This window comes from Cervus canadensis, chromosome 23 (assembly GCF_019320065.1).
Source record: "Cervus canadensis isolate Bull #8, Minnesota chromosome 23, ASM1932006v1, whole genome shotgun sequence".
Taxonomy (NCBI): domain Eukaryota; kingdom Metazoa; phylum Chordata; class Mammalia; order Artiodactyla; family Cervidae; genus Cervus; species Cervus canadensis.
In genome coordinates this window covers 4,679,917-4,695,740 of record NC_057408.1, presented here as the reverse complement: position 1 = coordinate 4,695,740, position 15,824 = coordinate 4,679,917, and the positions used below count along the sequence as shown (strand labels likewise).

The 15,824-nt window shown below is 37.5% G+C and overlaps 1 protein-coding gene across 4 annotated transcripts in view; it reads left to right on the top strand.

The window, feature by feature from the left end:
• The window catches only part of DYM (dymeclin), a 382,103-nt gene that overhangs the window by 133,543 nt on the left and 232,736 nt on the right, over positions 1 to 15,824 (top strand). For all 4 annotated transcript variants that reach the window (XM_043444328.1, XM_043444326.1, XM_043444327.1 and 1 more), the window contains 3 exons: positions 2,443 to 2,625; positions 7,057 to 7,235; positions 9,827 to 9,952. In XM_043444328.1, the coding sequence (XP_043300263.1) occupies positions 2,443 to 2,625; positions 7,057 to 7,235; positions 9,827 to 9,952 (488 nt within the window). The remainder of the gene's footprint in view (positions 1 to 2,442; positions 2,626 to 7,056; positions 7,236 to 9,826; positions 9,953 to 15,824) is intronic.

The window sequence follows — 15,824 nt, the reverse complement described above, 5'->3', positions numbered from 1 at the left end:
AAAAACTTTGGAGATCATTCTTAATTTGGTTTTTAGAACAGAAGGAAATATACTGTAACTTTCCCTTATTTTTCTGGTGGAGAGAAACTTTTTTTTGCCAGCAGGAAAATGCAATTCCACTAAGATTCTTGGGTCAGAGATCAGAGGCTTGGATCAGCAAAAAGAAACGAGCTTTTGGAAGAATTTTAGTCCAATATTATGGGCCAGTTTAAACTACAATGTAGGCAATGGCAGGGTGCCTCCTTTTCCCTATAAGGAAGGAAAAGCCACATAGCAGTGATATTTACCAGAGTAGGGAAGGAAGGCTGTGTGTCGGGTGGGGGTGGGGTGGGAGAGCTTCTCAATAAAATGTTCATTTGTCTGACTTTATAAGCAGCTTTGCAGACCTCTTGGAAAAACTTGAAGGGGGTTAAAAAAAAAAAAAGGAGACTTGAAGTTCTGTTAAAAGAGAATCTGAATTTTGTTTGTTAAATTTGTCCAGGGCTAGTCGACTCTTATTTCTCCTGGTAATGAAGATGTGCAGCTGTGAAGAGACTCCAAAAAAAAAAAAAGAAAACACTTATATTTTACATTGGAGAGCATTTTGTGATTATTTTTATTGCCGATTGAACTTTCTAGTTGTGTTTTTCTTTGCTTGCAATCCTGGAACACACAGTGTTGGATATAGGGGAAGGCAGTTATGGAGCATACTCTGGGTGGAAGGAAGTGACTAGAAATTTTTAAAAATGTCAAGATAAACAGCAAATCAGTCCCAAAGCAAATAATACTTGGCTACTGGTTGTACTTTCTTATATAATTTTGCTTTTCTTATTAAATGCCTCAAATTTCCCAACTATATTGTGAACATTGTTTTGAATAAATATAAGTTTGTGTGTAGTGATCACTTATTTTTTTAGTTTGTTTTTAATGTGTGTGTATATATATACATATATACACACCCACATAATTTTTTAAAAATATTTTTTTCCATATGGTTTATCATGGGATGTTGAATATGGTTCTCTGTGCTATACAGTAGGACCTTGTTGTTTATCCTTTCTATATGTAAAAGCTTCTATCTACTAACCCCAATCTCCCACTCCATTCTTCCCTCACCCATCCCGCCTTGGAAACTATCTGTTTCTTCTCTATGTCTGTAAGTCTGTTTCTGTTTCATAGATAGACTCATTTGTGTCATACTTTAGATTCCACATATAAGTGATAGACTTTTTCTTTCTGACTTATTTCACTTAGTATGATAATATCTAGTTGCATCCATGTTGTTTCAGATAGCATTAGTTCATTCTTGTTTATGACTGAATAGTATTCCATTTTGTGTATGTACCACATCTTCTTTATCCGTTTATCTGTGGATGGACATTTAAGTTGTTTCCACGTCTTGGCTATTATGAATAGTGCCACTGTGAACATAGGGGTGCGTGTATCTTTCCCTGGAGGCTCAGAGGTAAAGAATCTGCCTGCCAGTGCAGGAGATGCAGGTTTGCTCCCTGGGTTGGGAAGACTCCCAGGAGAAGGAAATGGTAACCCACTCCAGTATTCTTATCTGCAAAATCCCATAGAGGATAGAGGAGCCTGGCGTGTTGCAGTCCATGGGGTCACAAAAAGTTGGACATGACTTAATGACTAAACAAAAACAACAACTGGATATATGCAGAGAAGTGGGATTGCTTGATCATACGGTAATTCTGTTTTTAGTTTTCTGAGGAACCTCCAACAGATAAGTCTTTTACAAACTCTTGTTTAGGTTAGGTTTATTCCTAAGTTTTTTTTTTAATGTGATTAAATGCATTTTTTAATCCAGTTTCAGTATCAAGGAGATTTTTCTGGCCTTGTCAAATGAGTATATAGCTATGATTCCTGTTCTGTACTTGGGCACTGCATATATAATATGAGAAATATTATATATTATATATATGTATAACATTGAGGGTTTGGTAGACTTATTTGTAAAATAAAAATTTGGACTTGGTTTGTTTTTAAAGGTTGGCTCTTTGACTCTGGTTTACACTCTCCTAAAGTTATTTATCCATTCAGACTTCCATTGTCTTTGCCAATTTTGGTATTTTGTATTTTCCTAGATATGCATATTTTGCTTAGGTTTTCAAAAATATTGGTATAAAGTTGTACATGAAATTTTCTTATAATTGCGTATATGTTTTGATATGTAAAGAAAAATTGAGAAAGGTGTATAAGAAACTTAATAATATCCTGATTATCTTTGGAAAGTGGAAGTGGAATTATGGGAACAGGAAACAATAGTCTTTAGAAGTCTTATGTCCATGGGCAATATGAGAATTTCCAAATGATGGACCTATTTTACTTTCATAATCAAAAAAGAGTATTATTTAAAACTCTAGAATATGAGAAAGTATACAATATTGTACAGAAATAGATTCATCTTGCTAGTCCCAGTACATTTCAATTGTGTGTTTTCTTCTCAAGCTGGACTCTGGACTGTCTTCACACTGGGCGGCGTGGGCAGCAAAGTGGCCACTGCCTCAGAACTTTCTTCCCCTCTGGCCAACCAGAGTCTTCTGCTTCTGCTGGTGCTGGCCAACCTGACAGATGCTGCAGATGCGCCAAACCCCTACAGACAGGCCATCATGTCTTTTAAGAACACACAAGGTTTGTGGTATTTTTTACTCTGAATATTCTTTTTTAATGAGGATAGAGGGTATTGCTTATGCCAAATTGTTTACTGTTTTTCAGCAGTGGGGATGACTGTCAATTTCTGTATTTTCGTGTTGGTTTAAGATGAGAAAAACTTAAATTTTATGTCTGTATTCTCAGGAAGGTCAAGTAAATTTCAGATGAGAACTACAGTTCTTTATATCTATTTACATTTCTTTCCAAGATAACCAAGCCAGCATGGGCTTAATTTGGATCCACCTGTCCTACCTATTGGGGCTTCCCTGGTGGCACTGGTGGTAAAGAATCTGCCTGCAATGCAATAGATGCAGGAGATGCAGGTTCAGTCCCTGGGTCGGGAAGATCCCCTGGAGGAGGGCATGGCAACCCACTCCAGTATTCTTGCCTGGAGAATCCCATGGACAGAGGAGCCTGGCGGGCTACAGTTCATAGGGTTGCAAAGAGTTGGACACGACTGAAGTGACTTAGCACATAGTCCTACCTATTAAGAAGGAATTAACCCGGAAATGATACGTTGTTTGAAATTTTTTATTTGAAGTCTGTGTTCCAGTTAGAGTTTTGTAGAACTAAAAATAACAACAGAGCTTAGCAAACTTTTCCTGCAAAGGGGCAGATGACTTTGCAGGGCCTTCTGGTCTCTGTCACCCCACCTCTTAACTGCCCTTGTAGTATAAAAGCAGCACAGAAAGAAAGTGAAAGTCGCTCAGTTGTGTCCAGCTCTTTGCAACCCCATGGACTAAAGAGTCCATGTAATTCTCCAGGCCAGAATACTGGAGTGGGTAGCCTTTCCCTTCTCTAGGGGATTTTCCCAACCCAGGGATCAAACCCAGGTCTTCTGCATTGCGGGTGGATTCTTTACCAGCTGAGCCACCAGGGAAAGATACACGATACTGGAGTGGGTAGCCTATCTCTTTTCCAGCGGATCTTCCCAACCCAGGAATTAAACTAGGGTCTCCTGCACTGCAGGCAGATTCTTTACCAGCTGAGCCACTAGGGAAGCACAAAAAAGCAGCACAGGTAATACTTGAGCAAATGAGCTGGGCTGGGTTCCAGTAAACTTTATTTCCAAAGCAGGTGGACTGTCTGGGCTGTAATTTGCCAAACCCTGAAGTAGAGCATGCGCAAATATTTCCATATTGAAACAGTAATCCCTTATCAAAAGGTTACACTTCTCAAGCAAGATTAATACGGTAGCTAGGTTTTCACAATACATCCAGCACTAGTGTAATTGAGGTGGGTGAGAAGCGCAGTTACTGGATGGGAACACTTTCAAGGCTTCTGTGTTCTATGCTCTGTTCCTTTCCAGACTGTGCTGGGATGTTTCTTATAGACAGTGGATGAATGTGCCGGTTTTTGTGGCTTTGTCAATCCTGGCATTATTATTTGCAGTGGGATATGGTCTCTAGGGCTTCCCAGGTGGCACAGTGGAAAAGAATCCACCTGCCAGCGCAGGAGATGCAAGAGTTGCAGGTTCAATCCCTGAGTTGGGAAGATCCTGTGGAGTAGGAAATAGTAACCCACTCCGGTATTCTAGCTTGAAAAATCACATGGACAGAGGAGCCTGGTGGGCTACAGTCCTTAGGGTTGCAAAGAGTTGGACACAACTGAGCAGACACACACACACACACACGCATGCGAGTCTCTAACAATTTAATAGGTAAGTAATGAAAACTCATACTTCCCTGGCTATTCAGTGGTTAAGACTCTGCGCTTCCAATGCAGAGGGCACAGGTTTGATCCCTGGTTGGAAAACTAAGATCCCATATGCCATGCAGTGCAACCAAAATGAAAAGAAATGAAAACCCATGTGTCTAATAGTATTTTGTATTCTCATTTCTATACTCTTCTTAGTGACAGTGTGACTTTAGGGTTAAAAAAGGAAGTTTTAGAGGCAAGGTGATCTGAGTTTGTGTCACACTCCTGTTACTTCAGAGCTATCAAGCCTTTCACAATAAACCTTATCAGGCCTTATCTCATTATCAAGCCAATATCAGACCTTATCTCAATAAGCCTTAATGGCTTTTTCAGTAAAATGAAGATAGTTTCACCTAATCGGATTTGTGTAAGTGCTGCACAGGGTAAGGTTTTAAAATAATGAGCTCAGACTTGGCAGCATGGCAGATGTTCAGTAGATGGTGCCTGCTGTTGTTCCTTTTGCTGCGCTGGCCGAAGGATACGGTTCAGGGTTGAACCTTTGAGAGTCATCTTTGGAGAGACTGTGGTGTAGTGATTCAGAACATTGGCTTTAGGGTTAGAATGACCCTAAAGGAGTCATATCCCTGATTTTAAGTATTAGATTCCTTATTAATGAAGCAGGGATTACAATCTCTGGCTCATAAGGTTTTATAAGAATTAAGTGAGCATTTATCATAGGACAGACTCACTAAATCATTGCTGCTTTTGTAAGAAACAGTATAATGTGGTGGAAACAACAGGAGCCGATCTGTGTTTACTCAGGAATGTTCTTGGAAAAGGTTATGTATGGCAGAGGCCATCACAATGTTGTAAAATAATTATCCTCCAATTAAAAGAAATAAATAGTTTTTTAACAAGTTGCTTAATCTCTGTAAGGCTCTACTTTGTAAAATTGGTCAGAGTGATGGCACGGTTGTTATACAGGTTAAATAAGGGATAATACAGATAAAGCTGTCAGTATAATGGCTGATTCATAGTACTTACTAGCTAGTAACAGACACACAACATATGTCTTCCATTTGTAGTCAGGCTGGCGAACTTGTTACTTTACTTCCTCTGCAGGGAGGAGTGCTGTGTCCAGGACCCTCCTCTACTGCGTCTTCTGTAGATTGTGTGGTATCTGCATCCTCAATATTTTCAGCCCTTCCTTGTTCCATTCCTTGCAAAAATATAGGTCAGTCTTAACAAAACAGTTACTTTCGTATGTGTCAAAGATACAGAGTAAGTACTAAATAAGGATTAGGATTGAAAAAATAACCTGTGTTCTGAATGTGGAAGGAAAGTGAGGGCATTTTGTAATAAAGTTAAAGATAGTTTTTAGGTACATTATTCTCACAAATGTAAAGTTTAGAAAGGAAAATCTGAGAAGCATAGGGCTGTGCTAGCAAAGACTTTGTTGGTACACGTTTCTTTTCCATAAGAGCACACGGCTTCTGGAAATGTTAGAACAGTGTTGTTGTTGTTTTTTTTTAAATTTTGTTTTGTTTTGCTAGTGGCTCTGTGTCTTAAAAAAAGTTCTTTGTGCTTACTTGTCAAAACATGTTAAAATACTGTTCTTTGAGCTGTCTTGTGCTAGTGTTTTATCTGTTGAACCATAATTTTCTCTTAAGTCAGTTAACCTAACTTTACCTCCTTTTTAACTTCCTAACCTTGCTTGCTTCAGTTTTTAAACAAATTCAGTAAACTGTAGGAAAGGGACCGTGTCAGTTTTGGAATATCAAGAATTTTTCCTGTGTGGGTTGTAATTTATGCTTTTCATCACTTCAGTAATTCTACTTAAAAAAAGTTTTTTAGTAGTTGTAGTCAGTTAGTTTTAAGTTTTCCTTTAAATAAAAATGTTTTATAAGTTTTCCAGTAGTCGTCTTAGATTTGGTATGTTCTGTCTATCATAGAAGACAATGTTGAGCAAATTGATCTTTAATATTTTTGTTATTTAAATTATATATTATCCTAGCCATTTTCTTCATAAATGGATTAATTGCATAGATGAATACTTTAACTCTGATAATTCACTTGAAAAAAATTAACTTCAAGGCAGTTGTTTTACTTTTTCTTTTTAACTTTTATTTTACAAGAGGATTTCCTGTTTGTCTCTGTATATTTTTATTTAGGACTGATGGCTATTTAGTTTTGGTATTAATAACAAAGCATATCAATGTCATGGTTAAATTATATGTGTTAGAGTTTTTTTTTTTTTTACCTACCTCCATAGCTGTATTTATTTGTTTATATTTTATTGACAATTTAATTCAGATGTATTAATGCAAAAATAGTAATGAAATCAAACTATTAGTTTTTTTTTTTTTAATACTTGGCTTAAAAAAAGCCACCCTGTTGCATGGTATTTGCTCATATATTTATAATCATTGGAAAGCTGTGGCTTAGATAGTACCGAGAAATAAATTGTCCTAGTTCGGGTTGGATTGGATTGGGTTTTTGTGTTTCTTTTTGTGGGGGATTTTGTGTGTGTGTGTGTGAGAACGTTTCAATTCTATTCTCTTAGCAAATTTCAAATATACTATCAATTGTAGTCAGTTTAGTTCTTTTTTAAGTAAAATTTAGAACATTAATTGCAATTTTGAGCCTGAAATGTAACAACTTATATAAAATTAATTGGAATTGAATTGTATACATTAACAGTGCTTTTATTATTTATATCAGGCAGTCTAGAAAATGTAATATTTTTAAGATTTTGTGTTTTATATGTTCCAGATAGCAGTCCTTTTCCCTCGTCCATTCCACATGCTTTCCAGATTAACTTCAACAGTTTGTATATGGCCCTGTGTGAACAGCAGACATCCGACCAAGCTACTCTTCTTTTGTATACGTTGCTGCATCAGAACAGCAATATTAGGACATACATGTTGGCTCGCACAGATATGGAAAATCTTGTAAGTATCATATTAAGCATAGTGTTTGTATCTTATAATATTTTGAAGAGTAATTTATTTCCCCAGGAGGATACGTATGTTGTTTGCCTGCCCGCAAAGGTGGATAGTCAAGAGGCTGATAGGGAGATGCTGCCGGCAAAGGCAGAGGTCTGAGTTTGACAATGTGGGAGACAGTGCACGCAGAGATGGGGGTCACAGAGCAGAGCAGGGGAGCTCACGGCGCAGCGAGCTGCCCTGTCCTCAGGGTCCTTAACAGCCAGCCTGCTGCCCGTGATTCAGCCTGATCAGTCCCGCAGGACATGCTGGCTACCGTTCTCAAGAAGATACTTACACCCTCTTGGTTCCTTTCCACTGCTAAGTGTCCACCCACCATGTTCAAGTCACAGTTGCTGTGTATTCCTGATAAGTATGGCTAAAAGGAAGGGTGATTTTTTTCAACTCAACTCCCAAATGTCCTATCCCTTCAACTGGCTTAGATGCTAAGGCTGTCTTGAACTCAGTTCCTGAAGTGTTATTTAAGGTTCCATTGGCAGGCATCACATAATTGCACATTATCCTTCACTGTGTGAGGGAGATTGTTCCAACTTTTTGCTCATAGACAAAAACCCCTCTAGGCAATCACTGATTTCCATTGTAACTAATATGTAAATAATAATGTTTCTATGGCAAAAAAAAATAATGTTTCTGTGAAAAGTAAACTACCTCACTAAGGTGTTAATGTCACATTTGAAATACATACTATATAGGTAACATTGAACTATTCATGCATTAATAAAATTGTGACCATCTCTGAAATAGCCAGCAGCTTGCTGGTGGCAACAGGAATGTCCCCTCTACACCGATTTTTACAGACTGATAGCAGGATTCCCCAGGGATTTGGTGGCTGTTTTTTTTTTCAGCATTTAAGATGAAAATAGTAAGCATGGAATATTAGAATTTGTTTGAAGAGTATGTTCTGTGTCAAAGTGACACTAAGGACAGAAAAATGTGATGAAAGAACCTGTTTGCACACCAGCTATATGTGGAAAACATTGGCTTAAATAGTGAAATTGGGTGTGACAAGGTTCTGCTCATGTGAGTAAAAACTTGTAAAGAAAGGCTAATGGGTGAGTGAATATAAGGAGACAGTTCTGAGCATGGTGTTGCCTAAGGGAAATGATGGCAATAGGCAGAAAGCCCATGACATCATCTGCTCTAGAAAGTTCCATGGTAAGGATGTTTGTTGGTACATAAGATCATGCAGGAGAACAGTTGTCTATATATGATGACTTAACCCGAGTGAAGAGTTAAAAGGTTTTGTTTGGGGATTTTTTGGGGGAGGAGTGGGGAGAGGTGGGGCTTATACTGATATATTTGTTTTCATTTTTAATGTTTTGTATAGATTACTTTTATAGTGTTTTAGCTGATGTCCTTCCCTGTCCTTTTTGTTCTATAATTTGTTGAATCTGATTAGAAAATATGTTACTGGTAGGAAATTCACTGTGCTGCTCTGATTTTGTTGTTAACAATTCTTTTATCCTTGCATCTTTGCTATTAAAAAGGTAATGTTTGACATATTACAGTGTTTCTAAGAACGTTATTGTTTAGTCATTAAAAGTGAGTGAAGTTGCTCAGTCATGTCCAACTCTTTGCGACCCCATGGACTGTAGCTTACCAGGCTCCTCTGTCCATGGGATTTTCCAGGCAAGAATACTGGAGTGGGTTGCCATTTCCTCCTTCAGGAGATCTTCCCGACCCAGGGATTGAACCCGGGTCTCCTGCACTGTAGGCGGACGCTTTACTGTTTGAGCCACCAGGGAAGTTCGGTCATTAAGCAGTGTCCAACTCATTGCCACCCCAGGGACTGTGGCTCGCCAGACTCCTCTGTCCTTGGGATTTCCCAGGGGAGAATACTGGAGTGGGTTGCCATTTCCTTCTCCAAAGGATCGTCCTGACCCAGGGATGAAACCAGAGCCTGCTGCATTGCAGGTGGATTCTTTACCAACTGAGCCACCAGCGAAACCCTGTTTCTAAAAGTACCATATTGTATAAGTTCCCGCTAGGCTGGAGACTTGCCTCTATTGAGTATCAGGTGTTGGCCATGAGCCTAAGTGGTCTCTGTAAGCTCAACCTTTTTTTTGGCTGCGTTGGGTCTTCATTGCTATGCACAAGCTTTCTCTAGTTGCAGTGAGCTGGGGCTATTCTCTAGTTGCAGTGTACAGGCTTCTCATTGCTGTGGCTTCTCTTGCTGTAGCACTTTTAGACTCTAGGGCCCAGGCTCAGTAGTTGTGGTACACAGGCTTAGTTGCCTTATGGCATGTGGAATCTTCCCGAACGAGGCATCAAGCCTCTGTTCCCTACATTGGCAGGTGGATTCCTAACCACTGGACCACCAGATAAGTCCCTAAACTCAAACTTTATATGGTGGCAGAGCTTCCCAGGGGGGGTGGTTTTCTCTTCTGGTACCTTAGCTCTGCATACGGAAAGTAATTTCAGTCACAGGTTGATTTGTGAAATTAAAGCAAAGGGTACATGATAAAAGTATAGCGGCTGGAAACAATAGTTTTATAATAAAGTAATTGAAATAATAAATTAAAATTTTTATTCACTAGGTTTTACCAATTCTTGAGATTCTGTATCATGTGGAAGAAAGAAATTCGCACCATGTGTATATGGCCCTTATAATATTGTTGATCCTTACAGAAGATGATGGGTTCAATAGGTCCATTCATGAAGTGGTAAGTTATCTTCATGTTGACCAGAGCTACCAAATGGACACGTAAGTCCATAAAACTTACCACCCTTAGTGTACCCTTCTTCCTTCTTTTCCTTCTAGTAGATATTTCTGCAAATGCCTGACTTAGTATTTTTCTTCAGATTTGTGGTCTTTTTTTTTTTCTTCTTCTGAATGACTATTATTAGCTACTATTAAAAACTCTCCCCAAATAGTTCCTTTAGTTTTTTAGATAGAAATGTTTTAGATGGAAATTTATATAGAAGTGTTTATGCTGTGCTGAGGTCATTTTTCCTCTCCATTTCCGCTTTTTAGTTGTGGTGGAAATGATCACATAGATTTCCTCCTTTTATATAGAATGAATGAAAGAATAGGGAAAAAGAAAAGGACTGAAAAATTGTTTTATAAAAAAACAATGTAAAGTAGTGTACTATAATTTAACTCCTTAAATTTTAGTCCTATCAGTGAGTTCCATTCCCAAACTGGTTTTCTCTTCCTCAATGGTATTTTGTGTCAAATAATTCATGTACATAGTTTTAAAACTTACAAAGAAGTACTAGGTTTCAGCGTAAAATAGTAGACCCCTTGTCCATCCCATACCTGATTGCCCCTCCCCAAAGCAAATGCCATCAGCTCTGTCCATGTTTCTAAATATTTCTTGATTTTTCAGATTTGTAGATATTAACTGTTACCATCCTAAGATAGAATATATGATATTAGTTCTCCTTACCGTACATCTTGAGTGTGCCCTCTGGGTTCCTAGACCTGTTTCCAGCACAGACTTTTTCCTCTCCCATCTTATTACTGTTCTGTGATAACTCAGCTTTTTACATTATTGTGATTTTGTTAACTGTTACTCTACCCTCAGATGGACTGTGTGATAATTGTGTTTCCTTTCTTGTACATGTTTTAATTTTTCTGTAGAAAACCATTGCTTTGTTTTATGTTCATGTACCAGTCACTAATGCAACTCCCACTACTTCAGCAAAACTGAGAATCTCCTCTCAAGCTATTACAGCATACTGCCTATTTTCTCAATTTCATTTTTGTTTTTGACTCCTGTCTTCACCCTCATTAGGGGCTTTCCTCAAATGTGTGGTGCTTCTTGCTTGTTTATTTCTCTTTAGGAGCAGGCACTAAAACTTTGATTGAAGGTTCTTTGTGTGGGCAGGACTTATTCAATCTAATGTGCTCTACATAGTCTATTTCTCTGGATGTCCTGCTCTCTGTAAGCCTCTTCTTTTGGGGTGGTCAGTTTCTTAGAAGGGATTCTTACAGTCTGCTATGGGGGTCTAGTATGAGACGGGGCTGGGAGCTTCTCTCTTCAGAGAAGAGAGAAGTTATTTCAAAATAAAAAATTTATTAAAATTTAATTTAAAACAGTGGGGAGAAATCTGGAAAAATACTTCTTAAGAGAAGATATATAAACATATGGAAAGTATATAAAAATGGTATATAAGTATATAAAATGGTATATAAGTATATAAACACTTGCTTCTTTAAAAGAGATTTTATATGATCTTTTCTCTCCTGTTCCTATTGAAATTATTTTTGCCTCTTATGTAGTATGACTATCATTTCAACTAAGGTTTAAGGAATACTAGTGCTATAGAAAGAGGATAAAACATATAAAATTTTTGATCCTCATATTTAGTAAAGTACCTCAAGAAAAAATACTTGGATTGCTTTAGTTTTTTTTAAAAGAGCATTTATTTTCTTTTGATAAGGAATAAAAAAGTATGATTTTTAAAAATGCTTTTCAATTAAAGTACAAAATAGAAAGTACACAGATTTTAAAGCTACAACGTGCGAGTTTCTACACATGTACATACCTGTGTTAGTACCACCCGGATCACGTAACTGAACATTTCTAGCATAATAGAAGACTCTCTTTTGCATATTCTGGTTAATATCCCCACCACCCAGAGTTAACTACATTCTAGAAGAATTCCCTCCCAGTAGAGTAGCTTTTACCTCTTCTTGAAATATAGTTGTTTCTGGGGGGAAATTGGTACAGGATACATGGATTCTCACAGCATTTTTCTTAAAACTATAGTTATTTCAAAATAAAAAATTTATTAAAATTTAATTTAAAACAGTGGGGAGAAATTTGGAAAAGTACTTCTTAAGAGGAGATATATAAACACATGGAAAGTATATAAAAATGGTATATAAGTATATAAAATGGTATATAAGTATAAAAATGGTATATAAGTATATAAACTATATAAAGATGCCTGTCACTGAGCATTAGGAAATGAAATTAGTGTGTTCTCTTTTGTTTTGGCTTCTTTCACTCAGCATAGTATTGCTGAAATTCACAAATGTTACTGCATCATTAGTTTGTTTTTTTTATTGCCATATACTGTTCCATTCTGTGAATATGCCACTGTATATTTATTCATCCCCTTCTTGGTGAATATTTGGCTTTTTTCCCACTTGGGGCCTATTTTTGCTAAAGCAGCTATGCATATATGATCCAGCAATCCCACTCCTGGGCATATATCTAAAGAAAACCATAATTCAAGGAGATACATGCACCCCAGTGTTCATTGCAGCACTGTTTACAATAGCCAAGACATGGAAGCAATCTAAATATCCACTGGCAGAGGAATAGATAAGTAAGATGTGGTACATATATGCAATGAAATATTACCTAGCCATTACAATGAATGAAATAATGCCATTTACAGCAACATGGAGATTGGGGAAATATTGTATGATATTGCTTTTATGGGACTTCCCTTGTGGCTCAGCTGGTAAAGAATCAGCCTGCAATGCGGAGACCTGGGTTTGATCCCTGAGTTGGGAAAATCCGTGGAGAGGGGAAAGGCTACCTACTCCAGTATTCTGGCCTAGAGAATTGCATGGACTATACAGTCCTTGGGGTCACAAAGAGTCTGACATGACTAAGCAACTTTCAGTTGCTCTTATGGGAAATTGAAAAAGAAATGATTCAAAGAAACTTGTTTGCAAAACAGAAGCAAACTCACAGAGGTAGAGAATGAACTTACGGTTTTAAGGAGGGACGGGTGAGGGGGAGGGATAGTTAGGGAGTTTGGGATTAACATGTACGCACTGCTATATTTAAAATGAATAAGCAACAAGGACCTATTGTATAGCATTGGAAGCTCTGCTTAATACTATGTAACAACCTAAATGGAAAAAGAATTTGAAAAAGAAAGGCGCATGTATGTATGTAAAACTGAATCCCTTCGCTGTACACCTGAAACCATCACACATTGTTAATAAACTGTGTAGTAATGTAAAGTTGAGAGTTTTTAACAATTGGTTCTGTTTTCACTGCATATGCTATAATTAACTTTTATTTCTATTTCTTAGTGAAAAAGAAGCATAATCAAAGATTTGTACATTTAAAAGTTTAAGATCACCCTTGTGTGTGTTCTGATCATACCGTGGATAGGAAAACTTCTTTTAATAATTTAAAAATATCTGTTTTACTTATTTTTGACTGCACTGGATCTTCATTGCTTTGCTTGGGCTTTCTTTGTTTGTGGTGAGCAAGGGTTTCTCTTCGCTGTGTTGTGTGGGCTTCTCGTTTTGGTGGCTTCTCTTGTTGCAGAGCACAGGCCCTAGACAGGCAGGCTTCGGGAGTTGCAGCACGCGGACTCAGTAGCTGGGACTCATGGGTTTACTTGCTCTGCGGCCTGTGGAATATTCCTGACCAGGGCTGGAACCCATGTCCCCTGCTTTGGCAGATGGATCTTTATCCACTGTGCTACCAGGGAAGTCCCAGCAAACTCTTTCTAAATGAACATTGTCTGTTATCATATTCGTTATCTGTTTTTCAGGCTCTTCCTTGGTTATTGGATGAGCCCCAGGAATAATCTGGGATCTTTTGTTCCTGAAAATAGACACAGCATTGCTAATTTGCTATACTCTTTAAATCAGGAGCTGAGCATATTATATGCTGATCAGTTTCATTGTCCCATTAGTAAATATGCTTGCTGTGGAAATACTTGTTTGTGGCTCAGGAAAAAAAATGTGTAGTTTAAAGCATAAAAAGTGAGTTGTTTATGAAAAAAGAAGTTTAAAATTAAGGGAAATCTAAATGACAGTATTTGTAAATGTTATAATTGACTACCCAGAAAATTCAAGACTCTAGTATTAGAAATGTTAAGAAAGTTGAACAAACTTTCTGGGTCATAGATTCAGAAACTAAGCTATACAAACTAAATACTGTTTCTGCATACAAATAACAACTTCAAAATATGGCCTAGAGATAGTACTTAACAATGATAGTAAAACTGCCGTGAACCTAGGAATCAATCTAAAAGAAGTATAATTTTTTAATGGCATGAATAGTCATTTAGTTGTTAAGTTGTGTCTAACTCTTTTGCAACCCCCATGGACTGTGGCCTGCCAGGCTCCTCTATCCATGGGATTTCCCAGTCTAAAACAGTGGAGTAGGTTGCCATTTCCTTCTCTAGAGGATCTTCTTGACTTAGGGATAGAATCTTTGTCTCCTTCATTGGTAGGTGGATTCTTTACCACTGAGCCACTAGGGAAGCCCAAATGAAAAAGACTGAATATGTATTAATAAATAGAGAGAGATACTGTGTTCACAGATGGGAAGACTCAGTGTCATAAAATTGTTAATTTGCCTTCAAATTAATTACTATGTTCATCTGACCAAAATCTTAGCAGTTTTATGTGTGTGTGTGTGTGTGCCTTGAAAATCTAATCCCAGAAATTATAGGGAAAAGCAAAAAGCCTAGGAAGTTTTTGAAACATTTCATTGTGGAGTTATTCACCCTACCAGATAGATCAGTTATTAAACTCTTAGTACTTAAGATTGTGTTTTATTAACAGGGAAATAGAAAATAGACAAATGGAAGGAACTTAGTTCAGAAACTACACACTCAAATATGGAAATGTGAAGTGTGACAGAAGTTCAGTTCAGTCGCTCAGTCGTGTCCGACTCTTTGCGACCCCACGAACTGCAGCACACCAGGCTTCCCTGTCCATCACTAACTCCCAGAGCTTGTCCAAACTCTTGTCCATCGAGTTGATGATGCCATCCAACCATCTCATCCTCTGTCGTCCCTTTGTCCTCCTGTCTTCAGTCTTTCCCAGCATCAGGGTTCTTTTCTAGTGAGTCAGTTCGTTGTATCAGGTGGCCAAATTATTGGAGTTTCAGATTCAGCATCAGTCCTTCCAGTGAATACTCAGGACTGATTTCCTTTCGGATGGACTGGTTTGATCTCCTGGCTGTCCAAGGGACTCTCAGGAGTCTTCTCCAACACCACAGTTTAAAAGCATCAATTCTAAGTAGTAAGTAAATTTTTTTTTCTGAGTTTGAGAAGATGGCTCATCCAAATGGAAAAAGTAAAATTAGATTATCTTGTCCCACATACAAAGAGAAATTCCAATTGGATTAATAAGGCTAGCTGTGAAAAACTGCACTTAAAAATCTTCAAAGAGAAATTAAAGGATAATATTTCTATAAACTTTCTGAGAAAGGGATTTCTTAAGTGTAAAATGTATAAATCATGAATGAAAATAAATAAGTTTGACTACATTAAAATGAAAATTTTCACTGTTCGAACAAGTGAAAAAAGATACAGAAAGATGCGTTAGTGTTTTTAATTTTAAGAACCCTTATAATCAATTACAAAAGCAAAGTGTTGCTAGAATAATGGACAGAGTAATAGAAAAACAGAATAAAAACCTGAGCGACTGGTAAACATTTTTAAAGGATGTTCAACTTGATCATTCATCAGCATCATTTTTATTAAGGTAACTGAAATATTGTGTGCTCATCAGATTGGCAAAAAGTATGAGATGTCGTATGTCAGGTGAGGATATAGAGAAAAAGCACTCTCATATACTGATAGTAGCAGTATAAACTGACA